Genomic DNA, 20,222 nt, shown 5'->3' with positions numbered 1-20,222 from the left:
GAAGTGTAGAAAAAAAGTATGGGGTGTGTTAAACAGGTGTTTAATGAATATAAGTTGTTTTCTCACTTTGTCAGCTTTTTATTTTTTTAATTTGTGACATAATTGACATATAACATTATATTTGTTTCAAGGGTACAACATAATGATTCGATATTTATGTATATTGCAAAATGACCACCACAATAAGTTCAGTTAACATCCATCACCACATAGGTAACAAAACATTTTTTCTTGTGATGAGAACTTTCAAGAGGAAATTTGTACCTTTTGATATTCTTTATTCATTTTACTACCCCCTCAACATGTATCTCTAGCATTCACCAATCTGTTCTCTATATCTGTGAACTTGGTGTTTTGTTTGTTTGTTTTTTGCTGTTTTATTTTTTCTTATTTTTCATAGTTAAATGTTGGTGTATTCCATTCTTTTTTAATTGAAATATAGGTGGCACAGTGTAAAGAATCCGCCTGCCAATGCTCAATCCCTGGGTCAGGAAGATCCCCTGGAGTAGGAAATGGTACCCTTTATTTTCCACTATTGTTGCCTGGAAGATCCCATGGACAGAGGAGCCTGGGAGAGTCCATGGACAAAGGAGCTTGGAAGATTTCATGGACAGAGGAGCTTGGCAGGCTATGGTCCATGGAGTCACAAAGAGTTGGACATGACTAAGCGGCTGAACACACACACACATATAGCTGACATACACTGTTAGGTTAGTTTCAGGAGTACTACATAGTGACTTGATATTTGTATACATTATGAAATGATCACCACAATAAGTCTAGCAACCATCTGACGCCTACAAAGTTCTTACAATATGATCATCCATATTCCTTATGCTGTATATTACATCCCTGTGGCTTATTTATTCTATAACCAGAGGTTAGTACCCTTTAATCACCTACACCTGATTCACACACAATCCTTTCCTTTCTGGAAACTAAACATTTGTTTTCTGGATCTATGAATCTGTTTTGTTCTGTTTGGCTGGTTGTTTTGTATTTTAGGTTTCCCATATAAGTGATATTATATAGTATTTGTCTTTTTTCTGTCTGACATTTGGTTTAGCACAAGGCCCTCAAGGTCCACTCATGTTGAAAATGGCCGGATTTAACTCTTTATGGCTTAATAACATTTCCCTTATCCATTTATCCATCAATGGACATTTAGGTTATTTTTACATCTTGTCTACTGTAAATAACGAAGCAATGAACATTTTTTTTTAACATATATGTTTTCTAATTAGTGCTTTAATTTTCTTCAGATAAATACCCAAGAGTAGAATTGCTGGGTCATATACAGCAGTCCTATTTTTAATTTTTTGAGAAAACTCCAATCTGTTTTATATAGTGGTTGCATCAATTTACATTCCCACCAACCTTTTTTTCCACATCCTCACCAACACTGGTTAGTTCTTGTCTGTTTGATAATAGCCACTCTAACAGGTGTGAGGTGATATCTCATTGTGGTTTTGATTTGCATTTCCCTGATGATTAGTGATGTTGAGCATCTTTTCATATATCTGTTGGCCATCTGTCTTTTTGGAAAATGTGTATTCGGATCTTCAGTCCATTTTAATATTGGATTGCTTTGGAGTTCTTTTTTTTTTTTTTTGCTATTGAGTTCTTTATCTAGTCTGAATATTAACCCCTTATTGGATATATGATTTGCAAATATTTTCTCCCATTCAGCAGGTTGCCTTTTCATTTTGTTGATGTCAGCTTTTAAAATTTGCAATCTATTATGATCTCTTACTCTAAATAATTTTTCTCTTTTGATAATTTAATATTAATTTTTCTTAAAGAAACTCCCAAATTTTACAAGCTTCAAGTCCCTTAAAATTTGAATCTTCCATCTAAAGTCAGAATAACAAAATGAAAACACTTTAGACACAGCCCCAGTTACAGGAATTTTGGCCCAGGCAGTTAGTACTCTATGTAATGAGCTGTTGTGTATGCATTTTAAGCCATAAAAAGCTCTGTAGACATTAGCCAAGAAACAGTCAGCATCCAGAGCCAAGTATAAGATAGCATCAATATCCCCCCAGCTTCATCTCACCATGCCTGGCTGCTGCCCTTGGGCACTCACCTGGATAATGCCCGCCCCTCTATGCAGGGCTCTGACCTGGTACGTATCTGGGTTCTGCTTGCTTCCTGGCCTTTGCTCCTGCTATTCTCTTTGCACGAGAGCTCCCTGAACAATTGTCGCTCCAAATTCCACCAGACTTTAAATAGAGAAAAAATCTCTCTCTCCCCCTCTCCATCCAAGTACTAGATCACTTCCAGAATTCAATAAACAGTAGTTGAATAGGTAAATAAAATAAAATAATTAAATACAATAAGCATTAACAAGGCCCTGGAAGTTGGATTAAGGTAGAAATACTGTTTTCTCTTTTTCAAATTATAGTTACCCAATTAATATATGTATGTATTTTTTTTAATTCCGTTCAGCTCAGTTCAGTTCAATCACCCAGTCGTGTCCGACTCTTTGCGACCCCATGGACTGTAGCCTACCAGGCTCCTCCATCCATGGGATTTTCCAGGCAATAAAGCTAAATTAGGAAAATGTAATCAAACTAAGGACTCTTAACAATACTCTCAATCATGGTTCTTTCCATTAAGGACCATTCTTATCAGTTTGGAGTATATTTTATCCACTTCCTATTTTGTGCTTTTATGCACTTTTATATGTGTATGTGTTGTATCATTTGGAGGAGATGAGAGAGATTTTTCTTTGGGTGGTTTCATACTGTACCTGATAGAACATTCTGGGATCTGTCAGCTCTGCCACGTGTGGACATAAGCAGTCTGTGTTTTCCCATGGGGTACCACTGGCATTCTGAGTGTGGCATTTCTCAGTTGTTCAGAACTACGTCAGTCTTCACAGGCTGGTAAGCATTTTGACATTCCCTCATGAAGTGCTGGGTGCACCTGACCTTCTTCCCCAAGCATTTGGTGACCAACACGCTCTCACCTTTTCAAATTCTGATTAACTTATTTTTTTTCATAGCTTAAAAGAAAAAAAAAAACTGGTGGATAATTGCTTTACAACTTTGTGCTAGTTTCCACTGTACAACAATGAGAAACAGCTATAAGGATGCATATATCCCCTCTCTCTCGAGCCTCCCACCCCAATCCCACCCCTCCAGGTCATCACAGAGCACCAGGCTGAGATCCTTGTGCTATACAGCCTCTTCCCACCAGCTGTCTATTGTATACATGATAGTGTATATGTCAGGGCTACTTTCTCAATTTATCCCACCCTCCCCTTCCCTACTCTGCCACCAGTCCATTCTCTATGTCTGCATCTCTATTCCTGCCCTACAAATAGGTTCATCAGTACCATTTTTCTAGATTTCATATATATGTGTTAATATTAGATTTCTGTTTTTCTCTTTCTGACTTACTTCATTCCATGTGACAGACTCTAGATTCATCCACATCACTGCAAATGACCCAGTTTCATTCATTATCTGATTAACTTTTAAGAAAATCTCATCCTCTGAGCACTTAACTTTATCATCTCACTGTTGGTGGAAAATTAGGATGGCTCCTAATTTTTATTCTCACAAATGCTCTACAGTAAACATCTTCATTCACACTTCCTTCTGCGTACTTGTGAATGTTTCACTAATCAGACATCAGAAATGGAGTCACTGGTCATGTGGGCATGTCCAGTTATACTAGATATGTAAGTTCCCCTCCAACTTAAACACCTGCCAACAGTAGATGATAATATCCATTGCCCCTAAATTCTCCAGTACGTCATACTAACCAGTCTGGTGGATTAAAAAAATACTACATTATTGTTTTAGTTTGCATTTCTCTGATTAATTGTGAGACTATTTATTTGAAATACATATTTTCTCTTCCGTGAATGACTTTCATTTCCTCCTCTGTATATGTACATATTTTAATTCTTACTACATATGCTTTGTTACCAGAAAAAAAGCACAGTTTTAAAATAACCTGTGTGTTCTTTAAGGCCTGCTTAGATATTGGGCCTTTCAAAAAATGGCCTTGATCTTTACTCTCTCTTCGGTGTAGTTCACAAAGTATTTCTCTTACCCTCTTGACTAGATTAATGGTTTCTTGAAGCCCAGCCTGAGTTTTTATTCCCTTTGACCTGCCTAGTACAATGCCTTGCACAGATTTGTATTCAATAGATAAATATTTATAAAGTCGAATGATAGAAAGTAGAAAAGGTTGACTATGGGAAAACTACTGACTGACCAAGACTATATTTTCAATCTTTTGATCTTTTTTAAAAAAAATTGTTATTTATTTATTTGTTGGTTTGTTTTTGGCCGTGCTGGGTCTTCATTGCTGTACATGGGTTTTCTCTAGCTGTGACGAGCAGGAGCTGCTCTCTAACTGCGATGCACGGGCTTCTCTTTGCAGTGGTTTCTCTTGCTGTGGGGATCAGGCTCCAGGGTGCATGGGCTTTAGTAGCTGCAGCACACAGCCTTAGTTGCCCTACAACGTGTGGAATCTCCCTGGACCAAGGATCAAACCCACATCCCCTGTGTTAGCAGGTGGATTCTTAACCACTGGACACCAGGAAAGTCCCCAACCTTTCGCTCTTTATGAACACAATCTTGAACCATCCTTACCAAAGATGGACATATTCCTACAAAGGATATGTAATGCTGTTTGGCTTTATAGTCACTTCCCTGAAAGATAACCTGATCTAAAGTTTCTGGGAAATGATGCTTAGCTCAATGAGGAGAGGAAGTTTAGGCATTTATGGAAGAGTTGTTTGGGGAATGAAGAGCCTTGTTGCTATGCAGATACGGTGAAGTATAGGTGGTTGCCTGGCAGGCTCTGTCTTAGATTTGCCTGGGTCCAGAACTCTATGAAACCTGAGATGGTCGTGCTGACTCTACCAAGCTGCTACCAGGAAATTAACTACCCTACCAAGAAATTAACAACCTCTGAGATGCTCCAAATTTAAGCACAGTGTAATGCTTTATATTCAAGGATTTCCTATGTGCTTATGATATATAGTTACTGTTTAAGGGATTACCATAAAAAAGCTCTCAGCTGGGACTTCTCTGGTGGCCCAGTGGTTGAGTCCATGTTGTCAATGCAGGGGATGCAGGTTGGAATCCTGGTCAGGGAACTAAGATCCCACATGCTTTGCAGCACAACCAAGAAATTAAAAAAAAAAAAAATCCTCAATAAAAACTGCTGTCAAGCTGTAATTATCAGAATTCTATAAATACTTTAAACAGACATCATTAGATCTTGTTGAAAAAAATTCCAATGTCCAAATTCTTTACATTTTAGAATTTTGTTGCTTCAGATAAGTAATCTATTGACTTAAACTGAAATGTCCATTCAAAATATAATTATTGGCAACATACATTTAAGAACTTGTGACCTCATAAAGATTTCATTTATCAAAAAAATTAGTATTCTGCCTGTAACCAAACCTGAAGTTTTTGATAGCCTCTCTTTTAGCTCCTCCAATTTCCCTTTGTTTTTTTTTTTATTCAAATATCATTGACATACAGCATATTAGTGTTCAGTTCAGTTCAGTTCAGTCGCTCAGTCGTGTCTGACTCTTTGTGACCCCATGAATTGCAGCACGCCAGGCCTCCCTGTCCATCACCAACTCCTGGAGTTTACTCAAACTCATGTCCATCAAGTCGGTGATGCCATCCAGCCATCTCATCCTCTGTCATAGGTTCCAATATTTAAAGAATTTGGTGCTGAGAAGATTTGAGCACATTTGGGAATTAGTCCAATGAAGGGGTAAATAACTCAATGGGATTTCTAATAAAGATGCTTTTCCTTGCCATTGTTTTTAGTTAGCAAGTGCATTTCTAACTCAGAATGGAGGCATCTCTGCCCCAAAGAGGAAATGTGCTAAAGAAGCAGACATTAGGACATGCTGATTTAGAAAACAGCTCAGAGGCCTATGTAGAAACTCCCTCTGCCTTTGGTCTTATGTTTAATTTTTATTATCAGGCTAAAATATCATTGCACAGGACACCCCAGCAGATCCATCACTCTCAGAGCAGGGCACTTCCTTGTACACCACTCACACCCCTGTAATAGTACTGAGTTCACTGACACGATCAACAATATTTGTGTAGCTGCTCCTGTCTCCTTCCCCTTTGCTGCCCTGCACTGTAGCTCCTAATAGCAGCTGCTGCCCACCACAACCTAGCTTCCCATATCTGAAAGAAGCTGACAGGAATCAACAAGTATATTTGAGCAACAAGAAAATCACACCTCAGAGGCAACATCACAAGTTATGGCTTTGGGGATCTCAACGGCTTCACGACAACTAATGTGTTTTGAGCTCAAGTTTGCCAAGACTGCTTTGACCATTTTGTGTGTGTTACAGCAAGCAGAACTTACTGCTGGCCCATGAGGTACTGCTGTTCTTAATTCTGTTTTAGAGGTGAGAAAACTGAGGCTTAGATTGGTTATACAACTTGCCCAAGGTGTTAACAGCTGTAAGAGGTTTCACGTGGATCAGGACTCTGGCAAACTGACGCCAGAGACCACAGTCCTAATCTCCACATTGAACTGTCTCTATTGACTCATTAAAAAGAACGGGAAAGGAAAAAGGAATGAGGTGCAGAACAGGGTGCCTGGGATGCTCTTGTCTCCATAGAACTGGGACTGGGGACATGCCTGGATGCCTCTGGACACAAAGGATTCCTCTCAGGAGGAAGCACAGAAAATGGGTAACACTGGGGCCCTCTGAGGAAAGGAACAGGGGTGATGTGGATTAAAGGGGGAGAAAAAAGCTTCATTTTAATTATGCCTTCTTTTGAACTATATAGATTTTTTTTTCTACCATAGATATATGTTACCTTTTCTAATGTGTTTTTGGAGTTTATTTATTTATTTATTTTTTAAACACATACACTAGTCTGAATATCCTTGGGACTTCCCCAACTCTGCAGGTATTTGTGAGTTTTAAACAATATTGAACGGGGCTTGCGTCTCTGTCTGAATTCCTTGTTTTCAGCTTCATGTCCCTCATGACAATGGACTCTGGTATAACAACTCAGTGGTTTTACACATTACAAAACATGGTACCACACTTTTAAAAGAGAGTGTGATAGATCAAAAGAAAGGAGAAAATTGGCCCAAGCCTATTCTTATGGTTATTTTTGACTTGAAATTTTAAAAATATTTCTGTCTACAAAGTAATGTGTGGACTTGCTAGGACTTGCATGAGTAAGTACCACAAAATGGCGGCTTAAACAGAGGAAACTGATTGTCTCATGTTCTGGAGATGAGAAGCCCCAAATCAAGGTGTCAACCCCAAGTAGGGCTGGTTCCTTCTGAGGGCTATGAAGGGGGATCTGCTCTAGCTCACCCTTCTTGACTTACAGATGGCCGTCTTTAGGGAGAATATTCACAAGGCACTCTCCCTGAGTGCAAGTCTATCTCCAAAAGTCCCCTTTTTATGAGAGGACACTGGTCCTATTGAATTAGGACCCACCTTGAAAATGGAAGTGTTAGTCACGCAGTCGTGTGTGACTCTTTATGACCCCATGGACTGTAGCCCACCAGGCTCCTCTGTCCAAGGGATTCTCCAGGCAAGAATACTGGAGTGGGTTGCCATTCACTTCTCCAGGGGGATCTTCCCAACCCAGGGATCAAACCCAGGTCTCTGAACTGCAGGCAGATTCTTTACCATCTGAGCCACCAAGGGAGACCCCTAGGACCCACCTTAAGAACCCCATTATGACTTGCTAAAGACCCTGTCTCCAAATAAGGAAGCATTCTGAGGTACCAGGGCTCAGCACTTCAACCTAAGAGTGTTCAGGATACAATTCAACCCATAATACTCTGGGATAAGGCAAATCCCTCCTTTACCCTTCAGCCTCATCCAGCGATTTCGTTTTCTTGATGTCTTGGCTCAGAGTTTGGTCTCAGGGCTACCAGGGTGGAGAATATTGCTGAGGTAACCTCTGAGAGGAAAACCCAGTGCAGGAAGAGTCCCTGCGTAGTTCACTCTGAGTGAAAGTGCTGTTGTCTCCTCCCCAGGTGGTACCATGGCAACCTCACCCGCCATGCAGCCGAGGCGCTGCTCCTCTCCAACGGATGTGATGGGAGCTACCTTCTGCGGGACAGCAATGAGAGGATTGGGCTCTACTCTCTCTCTGTGAGGTAGGATTCATAAGAACTTTGTGAATCTAGTGGGGTCCCAACTCTTACTTATATGGGCACTGACTTCAGCATCACATGCAGATTGCCAGAAAATGGAATTCTCTTGATTCTTGTTAGATCAGCAGGTCCAAGGATGCCAAGCTCTGAGTGGAGAGACTGCAAAAAACATGGCTGCTCCTTCCATTAGCAGGGAGAAAATTATTAGAGCTGGAACACCCCCCTCCAAAAAAATGTTAAAGCTGAAGGAGATTTTATGAATTATTTAATCCAAAACTCTTGCTTGACTGATGAAGAAACTAAAGCCTGAAGTGGTAAAGTGTCTTCCACCCAATAAAACAGTGCTGGAAACAGCACCAGAATCCTCATCCCTGGAGCCTGGCCCAGTACCCTTTTCACTGTTCTTTGCTTCCTCTGGAAAATCAAAATGACTTATGGCTATGCAACTTTCATAACCACAAACTCAAGCAGGCAACATGCAACTTTTAATTTTTTTCTATAAACAGAATTTCTCAAAGTTCCATTTCCCCCAACTGTTAAGAAAGTTAATCTAGTCCCCACCAGATATGCCTGGCCCAAAACAGTGATTAGCCAGCCCTTTCAGGATTTCTCCCCGACAGCTTCCCCTGGCTGACTTCCCTTTCAGAGAAGGTGACCTAACCACCTGATACTCAGGGGCAGTCATTGGTTGTCTGTTAGCATCTGTCACCTTGGCTTCCACTGTCCTACAGCAAGTCTCACTGGGTTCACAGGCAGTTGCTAGGATATGAGGACTCCACGAAATTGCCCTCGGCCACCCACTCATTAACCTCAAACCATTATTGTTTTATTTCATTTATAAATTTTCTAAACAACATCTTTGGGGAAATTATTAATCAAAAGTGGAATTCTGCTTGATGTAGGAATTCAATTCTGGGTTGAAGCAGGAATTGTGCTTTCTTGAATCAACAGCAAATGTTAAAATTATATTAAAGGTTGGATCATTGATCCTTGATTGCATGGATCACTCCAAAATCTCAGACAAAGCTATGGAATTGTTGACTCAAAGAAAGTTAACTTTTCACGTTTACATGTTTCATAAGCCTTACAAAGAGATAATACATATATTACATCTATATACAAATTTAAAATATAAATTGTTAATTTCCATTACAAGCACTTGGAAATGTTTTAAAAATTAATAACCACTACAAAATTAAGAAGAACCACAGACCAGCTCAGGAGAATGGTTGTTTTCATTCATTTGTTCATTCACTTCCTTAATAATATTTCAGAGCATCCACTCTGTGCCTACCCCTTTGATAAGTGTTGTAGGAGATTCAAAGACCTTGTCTTCAGGAAGTCTAGCCTCACAGGGGCAATAAAGCCATATATAAATACCTTACTACAAAGGAGAGTGCTGTAAATGACATGAAAGACAGCAAGGTAAGTGTGTGGATTGTTGAGAAGAGAAAAAACAAGTAACTCAAGCTGGAATATCATGCAATATTTGATAGTAAGGTGCATTTGAACTGACACAATCAAAAACAAAGTGGAAGAAGTCACAGGTGAAGGGAACAGTACAGGCTAAGGGACAAAGACAGAAGCTCTTAGGAGAATAGTATAGCCGGTTGGCCTATGGCAGTTGGCAAGACGTGGTCCCCAGACCAGTAGCATCACTTCAGAGCATGTTAGGAATACAAGTCTTGGGCTCAACCCCGGACCTACTAAAGCAGGAATTCAGGGGGTAAGGCCCAGAAGTCTGCACCCTCTAGGTGATTCTGACTTCTGATTTTTGCTAAAGGTGGAAAGTTACCTGAAAGAGAAGAATAGTGGAAGTGAGGCCATGTGTGTATGTGTGTGTATATGGTTATAGATATAGATAAAATTTAATTTTCTGCCTTATTCCAAAAACAGCAATGTAGGAAAGTTGGTATTTTATTCAGCAGGGAGTGGAGCAGGGGTGGGAGGCAAAGGACTGGGCTCACATAACTGATTAGGTGAAAAGAGGCAGAATTTGTACTGACTCCCAAGTAAGGAAGGAGGTCCAGGCACAGAGGAGAATATGGGGAGAGGGTGACTGCCATTTCTATCACCTCTATTCCTGTCTCTCTTACACTTATGCCTCAAGCAAAATACAAACAATCCAGTTGAAAAATGAGCAGAAGACCTTAATAAATGTTTCCCCAAAAAAGACATACAGATAAGCACATGAAAAGATGCTCAACATTACTAATTATTAGAGGAATGCTATTCTTTAAATGCCAGTGGTTTTGGTGATTGTGTCATAACTCTGTTTTGAGAAAGGCTTCATGATGATACTAATGCCTAAGGTTATATTTCCCTTCAAAAAAGATACTTGTTTCTTTAATAGCATTACATTTTCCCCCCTTTTTTTCTTTTAGAGCCAAAGACTCTGTCAAACACTTTCATGTTGAATATACTGGATATTCATTTAAATTTGGCTTTAATGAATTCCCATCATTGAAGGATTTTGTCAAGCATTTTGCAAATCAGCCTTTAATTGGAAGTGAGACAGGTAAGCTATGCACATATAGTTGACCTGAGAGATATTATTTCAGAACGGAGGTGGGACAAAATGGATTTCAAGTAAATTGTTGTCACTTCTATTGGATTATGTGCATACTATATACAATTGGGTATGTTTAGAAACGTATTTTTCAATTACTGTGCCATATGCTACATAAATAAATTACATATATATGTGTGTGTGTGTATATATATATATATATACATATATACACATTTCAGTATTATCTTTAGGAGAAAACAAGGTGCTTTGTACAAAATAGGTATTTTTCTCAGGATATATTATTTAATGGATTGACTAAAAGTACACATTTTTTTAATGGTCTAATGATGTATACAATAAACAAAGAAAGAACAGAGGAAAGAACAACTTTTTGATTAATCAGAAATTTAGGTATGGGCAGTTTGCATATCTGGGAGATACAAAATGGTCATTTTGAACAGTTTTTGAGCATTGTTAAAGATGAAATTTACACTTAAATTTCCCAAAGGTCATGGAACAGCGAAAATACTGACTAAAAATTGTTCTCCTGAGTCTTGGTTTCTTGTAAATTTTTAAATGGGGTTTAAGTATGCCTGAAAAAGTTTGAAATTTCCTTTTTAGGTGGTTAGAGTGAAACCAGAACATTCAAATTAAAAACAAAGCATACTATCTTGATTTTTTATTTATCTAACTCATTTGTCTGTACTATTTAAAGTAAGTAAAATATTTCCTTTGTATTTGTCTTAATAGAATCACAATTTTTTGTGTCCTAAATGATGATAATTCTCAGTTAATCAAAAGTTGGACAATTCCAAGAACCAAGCACAAAAGGAATTCAAGTGTTAATAACACAGTCAGTTGCTGAGAATTTGTACACACTCATGTTCACGGTAAACTTGGTTAGCGGGCTTTTTGTTAACCACTCTGGGGAGAGATACCACGATTGCCTTTTCCTCTTCTGCTATTTCTGTGGCCCGAACAGACCCTGATATGAATCATACAGTGTTGAGCAGAGACGGAAACCACAAAATATTTGCCTTACCTTATACTGACCGTACAAGGTCTGTAATAGAATATTCCAAACCATAAGACTGAAGTGATCATCTTTTTTTTTCTTTTTTCTGGTGGAAATTCTCCTAATCAACCCTGAAAATTACCATTTAACCAGCAGTAGCTCTCATAAATAAAGGGCAAGTGGGGATGAATTTATTTCCATTGCTGTTCACTGGAAGCAATGTTGTTCACTAAGTTGTGTCTGACTCTTTGTGACCTCATGGACTGCAGCACGCCAGGCTTCCCTGTCTTTCACTGTCTCCCAGAATTAGCTCAAATTCATGTTCACTGAGTCAGTGATGCTATCTAATCATCTCATCCTCTGTCATCCCTTTCTCCTTTTGCCTTCGATCTTTCCTAGCATCAGGCTCTTTCCCAATGAGTCGGCTCTTCCCATCAGGTGGCCAAAGTATTGGAGCTTCAGCTTCAGCATCAGTCCCTCCAATGAATATTTAGGGTTGATTTCCTTTAAGACTGACTGGTTTGATCTCCTTGCAGCCCAAGAGACTCTCAAGAGTCTTCTCCAGCACACTACAGTTCAAAAGCATCAATTCTTTGGTGCTCAGCCATCTTTATGGGCCAACTCTCACATCCCTACATGACTACAAACCGTAGCTTTGACTAGACGGATCTTTGTCAGCAAAGTGATGTGTCTACCTTTTAATGTGCTGTCTAGGTTTGTCATAACTTTCCTTCCAAGAAGCAAGAGTCTTTTAATTTCATGGCTGTAGTCACCATCTGCAGTGATTTTGGAGCCCAAGAAAATAAAATCTTTCACTGTTTCCACTTATTTCTCCTTCTATTTGCCATGAAGTAATGGGACTGGATGCCATGATCTTAGCTTTTTGAATGTTGAGTTTCAAGCCAGCCTTTTCACTCTCCTCTTTCACCCTCTTCAAGAGGCTCTTTAGTTCCTCTTTAATTTCTGCCATTAGAGTAGTATCATCTCCATAGCTTAGGTTGTTGATATTCCTCCTGGCAATCATGATTCCAACTTGTGATTCATCCAGCCCAGCATTTCTCATGAGGTACTCTGCTTATTAGTTAAATATGCAGGGTAACAATATACAGCCTTGATGTAATCCTTTCCCAATTTGGAACCAGTCCATTTTTCCATGTCTGGTTCTTACTGTTGCTTCTTGTCCTCCATATAGGTTTCTCAGGTATAGTGTCTGGTATTCCCATTTCTTTAAGAATTGTCCACAGTTTGTTGTGATCCACACAGTCAAAGGCTTTAGTATAGTCAATGAAGCAGAAGTTATTTTGGAATTCCCTTGCTTTTTCTATGATCCAATGGATGTTGGCAATTTGATCTCTGGTTCATTTGCCTTTTCTAAATTCCAGCTTGTACATCTGGAAGTTCTTGGTTCATGTACTGCTGAAGCCTAGCTGAAGAATTTTGAGCATTACGCTAGCTTGTGAAATGAGCGCAATTGTGTGGTAGTTTGAACATTCTTTGGCATTGCCTTTCTTTGGGATTGGAATTGAAAACTGACCTTTTCCAGCCCTGTGGCCACTGCTAAGTTTTCCAGATTTGCTGGCATGTTGAGGGCAGCACTTTCACAGCATCATCTTTTAGGATTTGAAATAACTCAGCTGGAATTCCATCACCTCTAGTAGCTTTGTTAGTAGTAATGCTTCTTAAATCCCATTTGACTTGACTTCACACTCCAGGATGTCCAGCTCTAGGTGAGTGACCACTCTATGGTGGTTATCAGGGTCATTAGGACATTTTTTGTACAGTTCTTCTGTGTATTCTTACCATCTCTTCTTAATCTCTTCTGCTTCTTAGGTCCTTACCATTTCTTTTCTTTATCATGTCCATCCTTGCATGAAATGTTCCCTTAATATCTTTAATTTTCTTGAAGAGATTTCTAGTCTTTCCCATTTCCTCATTCAATTGTTTTCCTCTATTTATTTGCATTGTTCACTTAAGAAGGCCTTCTTATCTCTCCTTGCTATTCTTTGAAACTCTGCATTCAGATGGGTTTATCTTTCCCTTTCTTCCTTGCTTTTTGCTTCTCTTCTTTTCTCAGCTATTTGTAAATCTTCCTTAGACGACCACTTTGACTTCTTGCATTTCTCTTTGGGGGGATGGTTTTGGTCACCACCACCTTTACAATGTTACAAACCTCCATTCAAAGTTCTTCAGGCACTCTGTCTATCAGATCTAATCCCTTGAATCTATTTGTCACTTCCACTGTATAATCATAAGAGATTTGATTTAGGTCATACCTGAATGATCTAGTGGTTTTCCCTACTTCCTTCAATTTAAGTCTAAATTTGACAATAAGGAGTTCATGATCTGAGACACAGTCACCTTCCAGTCTTATTTTTGCTGACTATATAGAGCTTCTTCATCTTCGGCTGCAAATTATATAATCAATCTGATTTTGGTATTGGCCATTTGGTACTATACCTGCGTGGAGTTGTCTCTTGTGTTATTAAAAGAGGGTGTTTGCTATGACCACTGCATTCTTTTGGCAAAACTGTTAGCCTTTGTCCTGCTTCATTTTGTACTCCAAGGCCAACCTTGCCTGTAACTCCAGGTATCTCTTGACTTCCTACTTTTGCATTCCAATCCCCTATGTTGAAAAGGACATCTTTTTTTTTTTTTTTTGTCTTCTTATATTAGTTCTATAAGGCCTTGGAGGTCTTCATAAAACCATTTAACTTCAATTTCTTTGGCATTAGTGGTTGGAACATAAACTTGGATTACAATGATGTTGAATGGTTTGCATGGAAACAAACTGAGATCATTCTGTCAGTTTTGAGATTGTACCCAAGTACTGCATTTTGGGCTCTTCTGTTGACTTTGAGGCCTACTCCATTTCTTCTAAGGGATTCTTGCCCACAGTAGTAGATATAATGATCATCTGAATTAAATTTGCCCATTCCTGTCCATTTTAGTTCACTGATTTCTAAGATGTTGGTGTTCACTCTTGCCACCTCCTGGAAAGTTTTTAAATTTCTTAAATCTCTTCCCTTCAGGCTTATTTCCTACTTGTGTTCCAGCCTACACTTATTTTTGTCAATTCTTGGGCACTGGCAATGGACAGTAGATGTTGAAGCTAAGGATTCTGTTTCACCTGCTTTGATTTTTGTCCTTCTGTTTGTCTCCCAGGTGCTGGGACTGTGAGTGAATGAGTGACTGAATGAATGATGACGGTGAGCTGCAGCTCTTTGTGTCCTTCAAAGCCAGTATCATTGTTACTTTCAGCCTTCTTTTCTCTCTCCAAGCAAAGCTGACTTCCTTCTTTTAAACTGTCCCTCTAGATTCTATTTTCAATCTCTTTGGTCATTCTCCATGCTCCTGTCTGGATTTTCTCCAGGTTAGGAAAAGGTACATATTCTGCATACCGGCAGATTTCAAAAATCATTTTTTTAAAGGTTTTTTTAAGCTGAAGTGTAGTTGATAGATAATACTATATGTGTGCATATAGTGATTCATAATTTTAAAGTTTTACTCCATTTATAGTATTATAAAATATTGGTTATATTCCCTGTTCTATATAATTATCCATGAAGCTTATTTTTATACATATAGTTTATACCTCTTAATCACCTACCCCTCTGCTGCCCCTCCCCTTTCCCTCTCTCCACTGATAACCACTAGTTTGTTCTCAATAACTGTGAGCCTGCTTCTTTTTTATTTTATTCACTGTGGTGTTGGTTTAGTCGCTGAGTTGTGTCCAACTCTTGCGACCCCATGGACTGTAGCCCACCTGGCTCCTCTGTCCATAGTATTTTCCAGGCAAGAATACTGGAGTGGATTGCCATTTCCTTCTCCAGGGGATCTTCCCAACCCAGGAATCAAACCTGGGTCTCCTGCATTGCAGGCAGATTCACCAGTTTGTTCTATTTTATAGATTCCACATATAAGTGATATACAGTATTTATCTTTCTCTGTCTGACTTACTTCACTTAGCATTATGCCCTCCATCCATATTGCTGCAAATGGCAAGATTTCATTTTTTATGGCTAAGTAGTATTTCATTGTGTGCATATATGTGTGTCTTATTTGAAATGGATATTTTAAGAAAAAAAAAAATGAAATGGATATTTTGCAGTACTTTCTGGCTGAACCTTTCTGGCACTGATCCAATCACTAGGTGATTGGGACAATGTTGGGACAAACTTGGGACAATGTTAAGCTTTTCCAGCAAATACAGTCATCTGAATAAATGTCTGTGGCTAATACAATAGGGATTACAAAGATTTGTAACCCAGACTCCTATAGTAGATTTCTCCAAATCTAAAGCTTGCTGTATCTCTTGTCATTAATATAATATTTATTTTATTTATTGCAATAAAACTTGGGAAACTGCAATTTTCATACTCTCCATTGCCTCTCCTCTCTTTCATTCATTACCAAGTTGGGAATTTGCTGCTATTTAAACCTCTGCTATAGACTCCAGGTGGTGATAGATATACACTTGACAGTCTGGCTTCCAACCCTTGAGTTATATTCCAGTAACTATAAAAATTCCTCTTATCTGTCCCTGCCAGCTGATGGCAAAGCCACCAAAGCCGGGAACAAGAGGCAAAACCCATAACTTATGAGTGTTCCTGTTTTGTCCTCGGGGGGTAATAGGCCTCAGGAGACAAGATAACATGCCCGACGTGCTGAAGCTGTGACGGCTCTTAAACCCAGCTGATCCTTGGAAGTCACAGAGGCAGCACTGTGACCTATGAACAGCAGTGAACAGAAACTGGGATTCCATCTCCTAAAAACCAAACTCTTGTTGTTCATTTAAGAGCTGGCTCCTGCAAAATTGTAATTCAACAGGATACATATACCCTATATTCATAGCAGCACTATTCACAATAGCCAAAACTTGGAAACAGCCTAAATGCCCATTGGCAGATGAATGGATACAGATGTGATATACATGTATATCACACACACACACACACACACAATGGAACACTACTAAGCCACAAAAAACGAAACAAAGCCATTTGCAGTGACAAAGAGGCAACTAGAGATCATTATACTAAGTTAAATAAGTCAAAAAAAGAAAGACAAATACCATGTGATATCACTTACGCATGGAGTCTAAAATATGGCACAGATGAATCTATCTATGAAACAGAAACTGACTCACATAGGGAACAGACTTGTGGTTGCCAAGGGCAGGGGGCAGTGGAAGAAGGGTGAATTGGGAATTTGGGGTTAGCAGATGAAAGCTATCATATATGGAATGGATGGGCAACAAGGTTCTACTCTAAAGCACAGGGAACTAATATTCCATGTCCTGTGATGAACCATAATGGAAAAGGATATAAAAAGAATATAGAACCATAATGGAAAAGAATATAAAAAAGGATATATATATATGCCTGAATATATATGGCTGAATCACTTTGCTGTGCAGCAAAAATTAATATAAATTGTAAATCAACTATACTTCAATAAAAAATTTTTAAATTAATAAAAAAGAATTGGCTTCCAGTGATCAGGAGACCTCTAGCTAATGATTCCTTGCTCACTATCAGATGAAGTGCAAATTTTAATTAAAATTTTTACTTGGTTAAGGATCACCTGGGGAAGCATTTTCCTGCCTCATGAATGAGACCCTGTCAGGGTCCTGACATCCAGATCTCTGGAATGGGAAGGACTAGAGCTGGGTATTTCAGGCCTCTCAGTCCAGAGCCCACTCAGGCCAGCCTCACTCGGTAGAGCCTGGGAGTGAATTTATTTAAGAGAGACTTTATCTTTGAGGGCAATGGGAAAGATAATCAAATAACCAACAGCTGTAAGCTTTTGCTTTACAGCTTTCTGTCTATATAATGTCTTCGGTAGAGTGAAACCAGAATGCTTGGTTCTGGGTCATCAGAAAATATTGGCACTCAAGATAGGTAAAAGTGTTAACCTATAGAGATATATAGTCTTTTAAGATTATTTCCCCTATTTTATTCTTATTTATTTTATTTAAACTCCCAGGATTTCTGTTTCCTTAATAAAGAATGATAATTCTTGTTAACAAGATCTAACCCTCCTAATAACCTTCAGGATTCTATTATTCTTTTTTTTTCTATTATTTTTTCCTTAATTCTCCTTTTCCCTTGTTGTAATCTCTCTAATCGCCATTAAAGTTTCTGTTCACTGTAATTTCTTCTTATTTCACTCTTAAGATACTTCTTCCCAAAACCCAATCATCTCCCAAGTATATCATAGAGATATACAGTGTACCCATTTGCTTTTACTGTATTCAATAGCCCTTTTACCTTTTTAAACATATTTTTATAAGATATTTTAATTGTTTGATGTGGACTGTTTTTTAAGTCTTCATTGCATTTGCTACAGTATTGTTTCTGTTTTATGTTTTGGCCACGAGGCATGTGGGATCTTAGCTTCCCAACCAAGGATTGACCCCTCACCCCCTGCATTGAAAGGTGAAGTGTTAATCACTGGACTGCAAGGGAAGCCCCTAACTATTTTTAGCCCACTTAGTTTTTAAACATCTTCACACTCATATATAAACTCTATGAGAAGAAGGATTCTTGTCATTTTCTTTCCCTGTTATGTCCCATCGCCTAAAAGAATAAATGCTACTCATGACCCACAGCATTCCGTAGAGAGTATACCAATACCAATGTCCACACTGCAGCTTTTGGGGCAACGTAACATCTAGCAAGTTGCTGGCAATTTTTACTTCCAAAATATGTACAAAGCATAATTTGAACATGATTTGTGTTGTATGTATGCTCAGTAGTTATTAAATTCAGACTCTACCTTTCATTTGTAATAGTAAAGTGAAGTGGCTCAGTCATGTCCGATTCTTTGCAACGCTATGGACTGTAGCCCACCAGGCTCCTCCGTCCATGGGATTTTCCAGGCAAGAATTCTGGAGCGGATTGCCATTTCCTTCTCCAGGGGATCTTCCCAATCCAGGGATTGAACCTGGGTCTCCCGCGCTACAGGTAGACTCCTTACTATCTGAGCCACCGGGGAAGCCCTATAATAGTAAGATGTTAAAATCTTCTCATATTTGTATATGGCTTCTAAATTCAACTCAGATAGATTTGAAAATATGAGAGTTTTTTTTAGTATGGACATGTTTGGTTCATTATTAATTTTTAATGAATCCTCTTGTATTTGACTCCGGAGAAGGTGATGGCACCCCACTCCAGTATCCTTGCCTGGAAAATCCCATGGACAGAGGAACCTGGTAGGCTGCAGTCTATGGGGTTGCACAGAGTCGGACATGACCGAAGCGACTTATCAGCAGCAGCAGTTTGTATTTGACTAAGATTTGTTTTGGAAAATGTACCCAGCATTTATCTTTATGCTTACGTGTCCAGATAGTATTAAAATAAAAATTGCCTTTTCCATGACCTTTTATCTGTATTGCAATACTTTTGTACATGAAATTGTCATGTACAATTTATTATAAAAATTACTGTGTTGTGACCTTAATCACCTAACTAGCATAAAAAAAATAATAAGTACTGTGTTTATGCTTACCCTTTATAGTGATTGGTTCTCAGTTTTGAAGATCCTATCTGGTTCTTTGTTAAATGTCAAATTTCCACTTCTCTTTTTGTTCTGATGTGGGGATTCCCAACCTTTTGATAACTGCTACAGTTATTATTATTTTATTTTGTGACTCTAGCCATTTCATCTAGGTGACATTTTAAAATGATGAAGTTAAATTTAATTTTAATTTGAGAATTACGTGACACTTCTGAAAATAATTGACGATAACTTGGAATGTTGTCAAATCACATCCAGGAGTCACTTCTTTTTTAAAAAAATACTTTTATTTATCTATTTATCTTTGGCTGTGCTGGGTCCCCAGTGCTGCTTGGGCTCCTCTCTAGCTGCAGGGCACAGGCTTCTCATTGCAGTGGTTTCTCCTGTTGCAAAGTACGGACTCCAGGGCATATGGGCTTTCGCAGCTGCAGCACGTGGACTCAGAAGTTGCTTACTCCTGAGCTCTTGGGCACAAGCTCAATAGTTGTGTGCACAGACTTAGCTGCTCCAGGGATGTAGGATCTTCTTGGATCATGGATCAAACTGGTATCTCTTGCATTGACATGTGAATTCTTTACCACAGAGCCACCAGGGAAGCCCAGCAGTCACTTCTTCAGTTTATGTTTTCCAGAAATAAAAATCTTCATTCGTAGATGAGGCATGTTTAGAAAAGTAAAAAGCAGGCAAGGAAGAGAATGAAACAAATCTTTGCGGAGTTTTACTAAGTTCCAGGCACGCTATTAGATATTTTCACACATACCAAGTTATTTAATCTTCTGGACCACCCACAATCATGGGTAAAGTGGTCCTATTTTCAGATTAGGAAATAAAAACTCAGAGATTTTCATTTATTTGCCCAAGTTGCAAACATAGAATACATTAGTGCTGAGACTGGAATCCAGGCTAACCTGGTTTTAAAGTCTGTGTGTTTTCCATTCACTTTGTGTTCTCCTAAAACTGGTGTCCCAGTGACACTACGGGCAATATTGCCACAGCACAGCATGGCTTTGAATGGATTAGGATGGAGACAGTCCATGCCACGTG

The 20,222-nt window shown here is 38.8% G+C and overlaps 1 protein-coding gene across 2 annotated transcripts in view; it reads left to right on the top strand.

Annotated features, from left to right (window-relative positions):
- DAPP1 (dual adaptor of phosphotyrosine and 3-phosphoinositides 1) overlaps window positions 1–20,222 on the top strand; it is a 55,391-nt gene that overhangs the window by 14,149 nt on the left and 21,020 nt on the right. For both annotated transcript variants that reach the window (XM_043871430.1, XM_043871428.1), the window contains exons 2-3: window positions 8,014–8,136; window positions 10,518–10,651. In XM_043871430.1, coding sequence (XP_043727365.1) covers window positions 8,014–8,136; window positions 10,518–10,651 — 257 coding nt within the window. The remainder of the gene's footprint in view (window positions 1–8,013; window positions 8,137–10,517; window positions 10,652–20,222) is intronic.

This window comes from Cervus elaphus, chromosome 17 (genome assembly GCF_910594005.1).
Source record: "Cervus elaphus chromosome 17, mCerEla1.1, whole genome shotgun sequence".
Lineage (NCBI taxonomy): Eukaryota > Metazoa > Chordata > Mammalia > Artiodactyla > Cervidae > Cervus > Cervus elaphus.
Note: the sequence above shows the minus strand (reverse complement) of the source record. Positions and strands in the feature narration are given on the sequence as shown.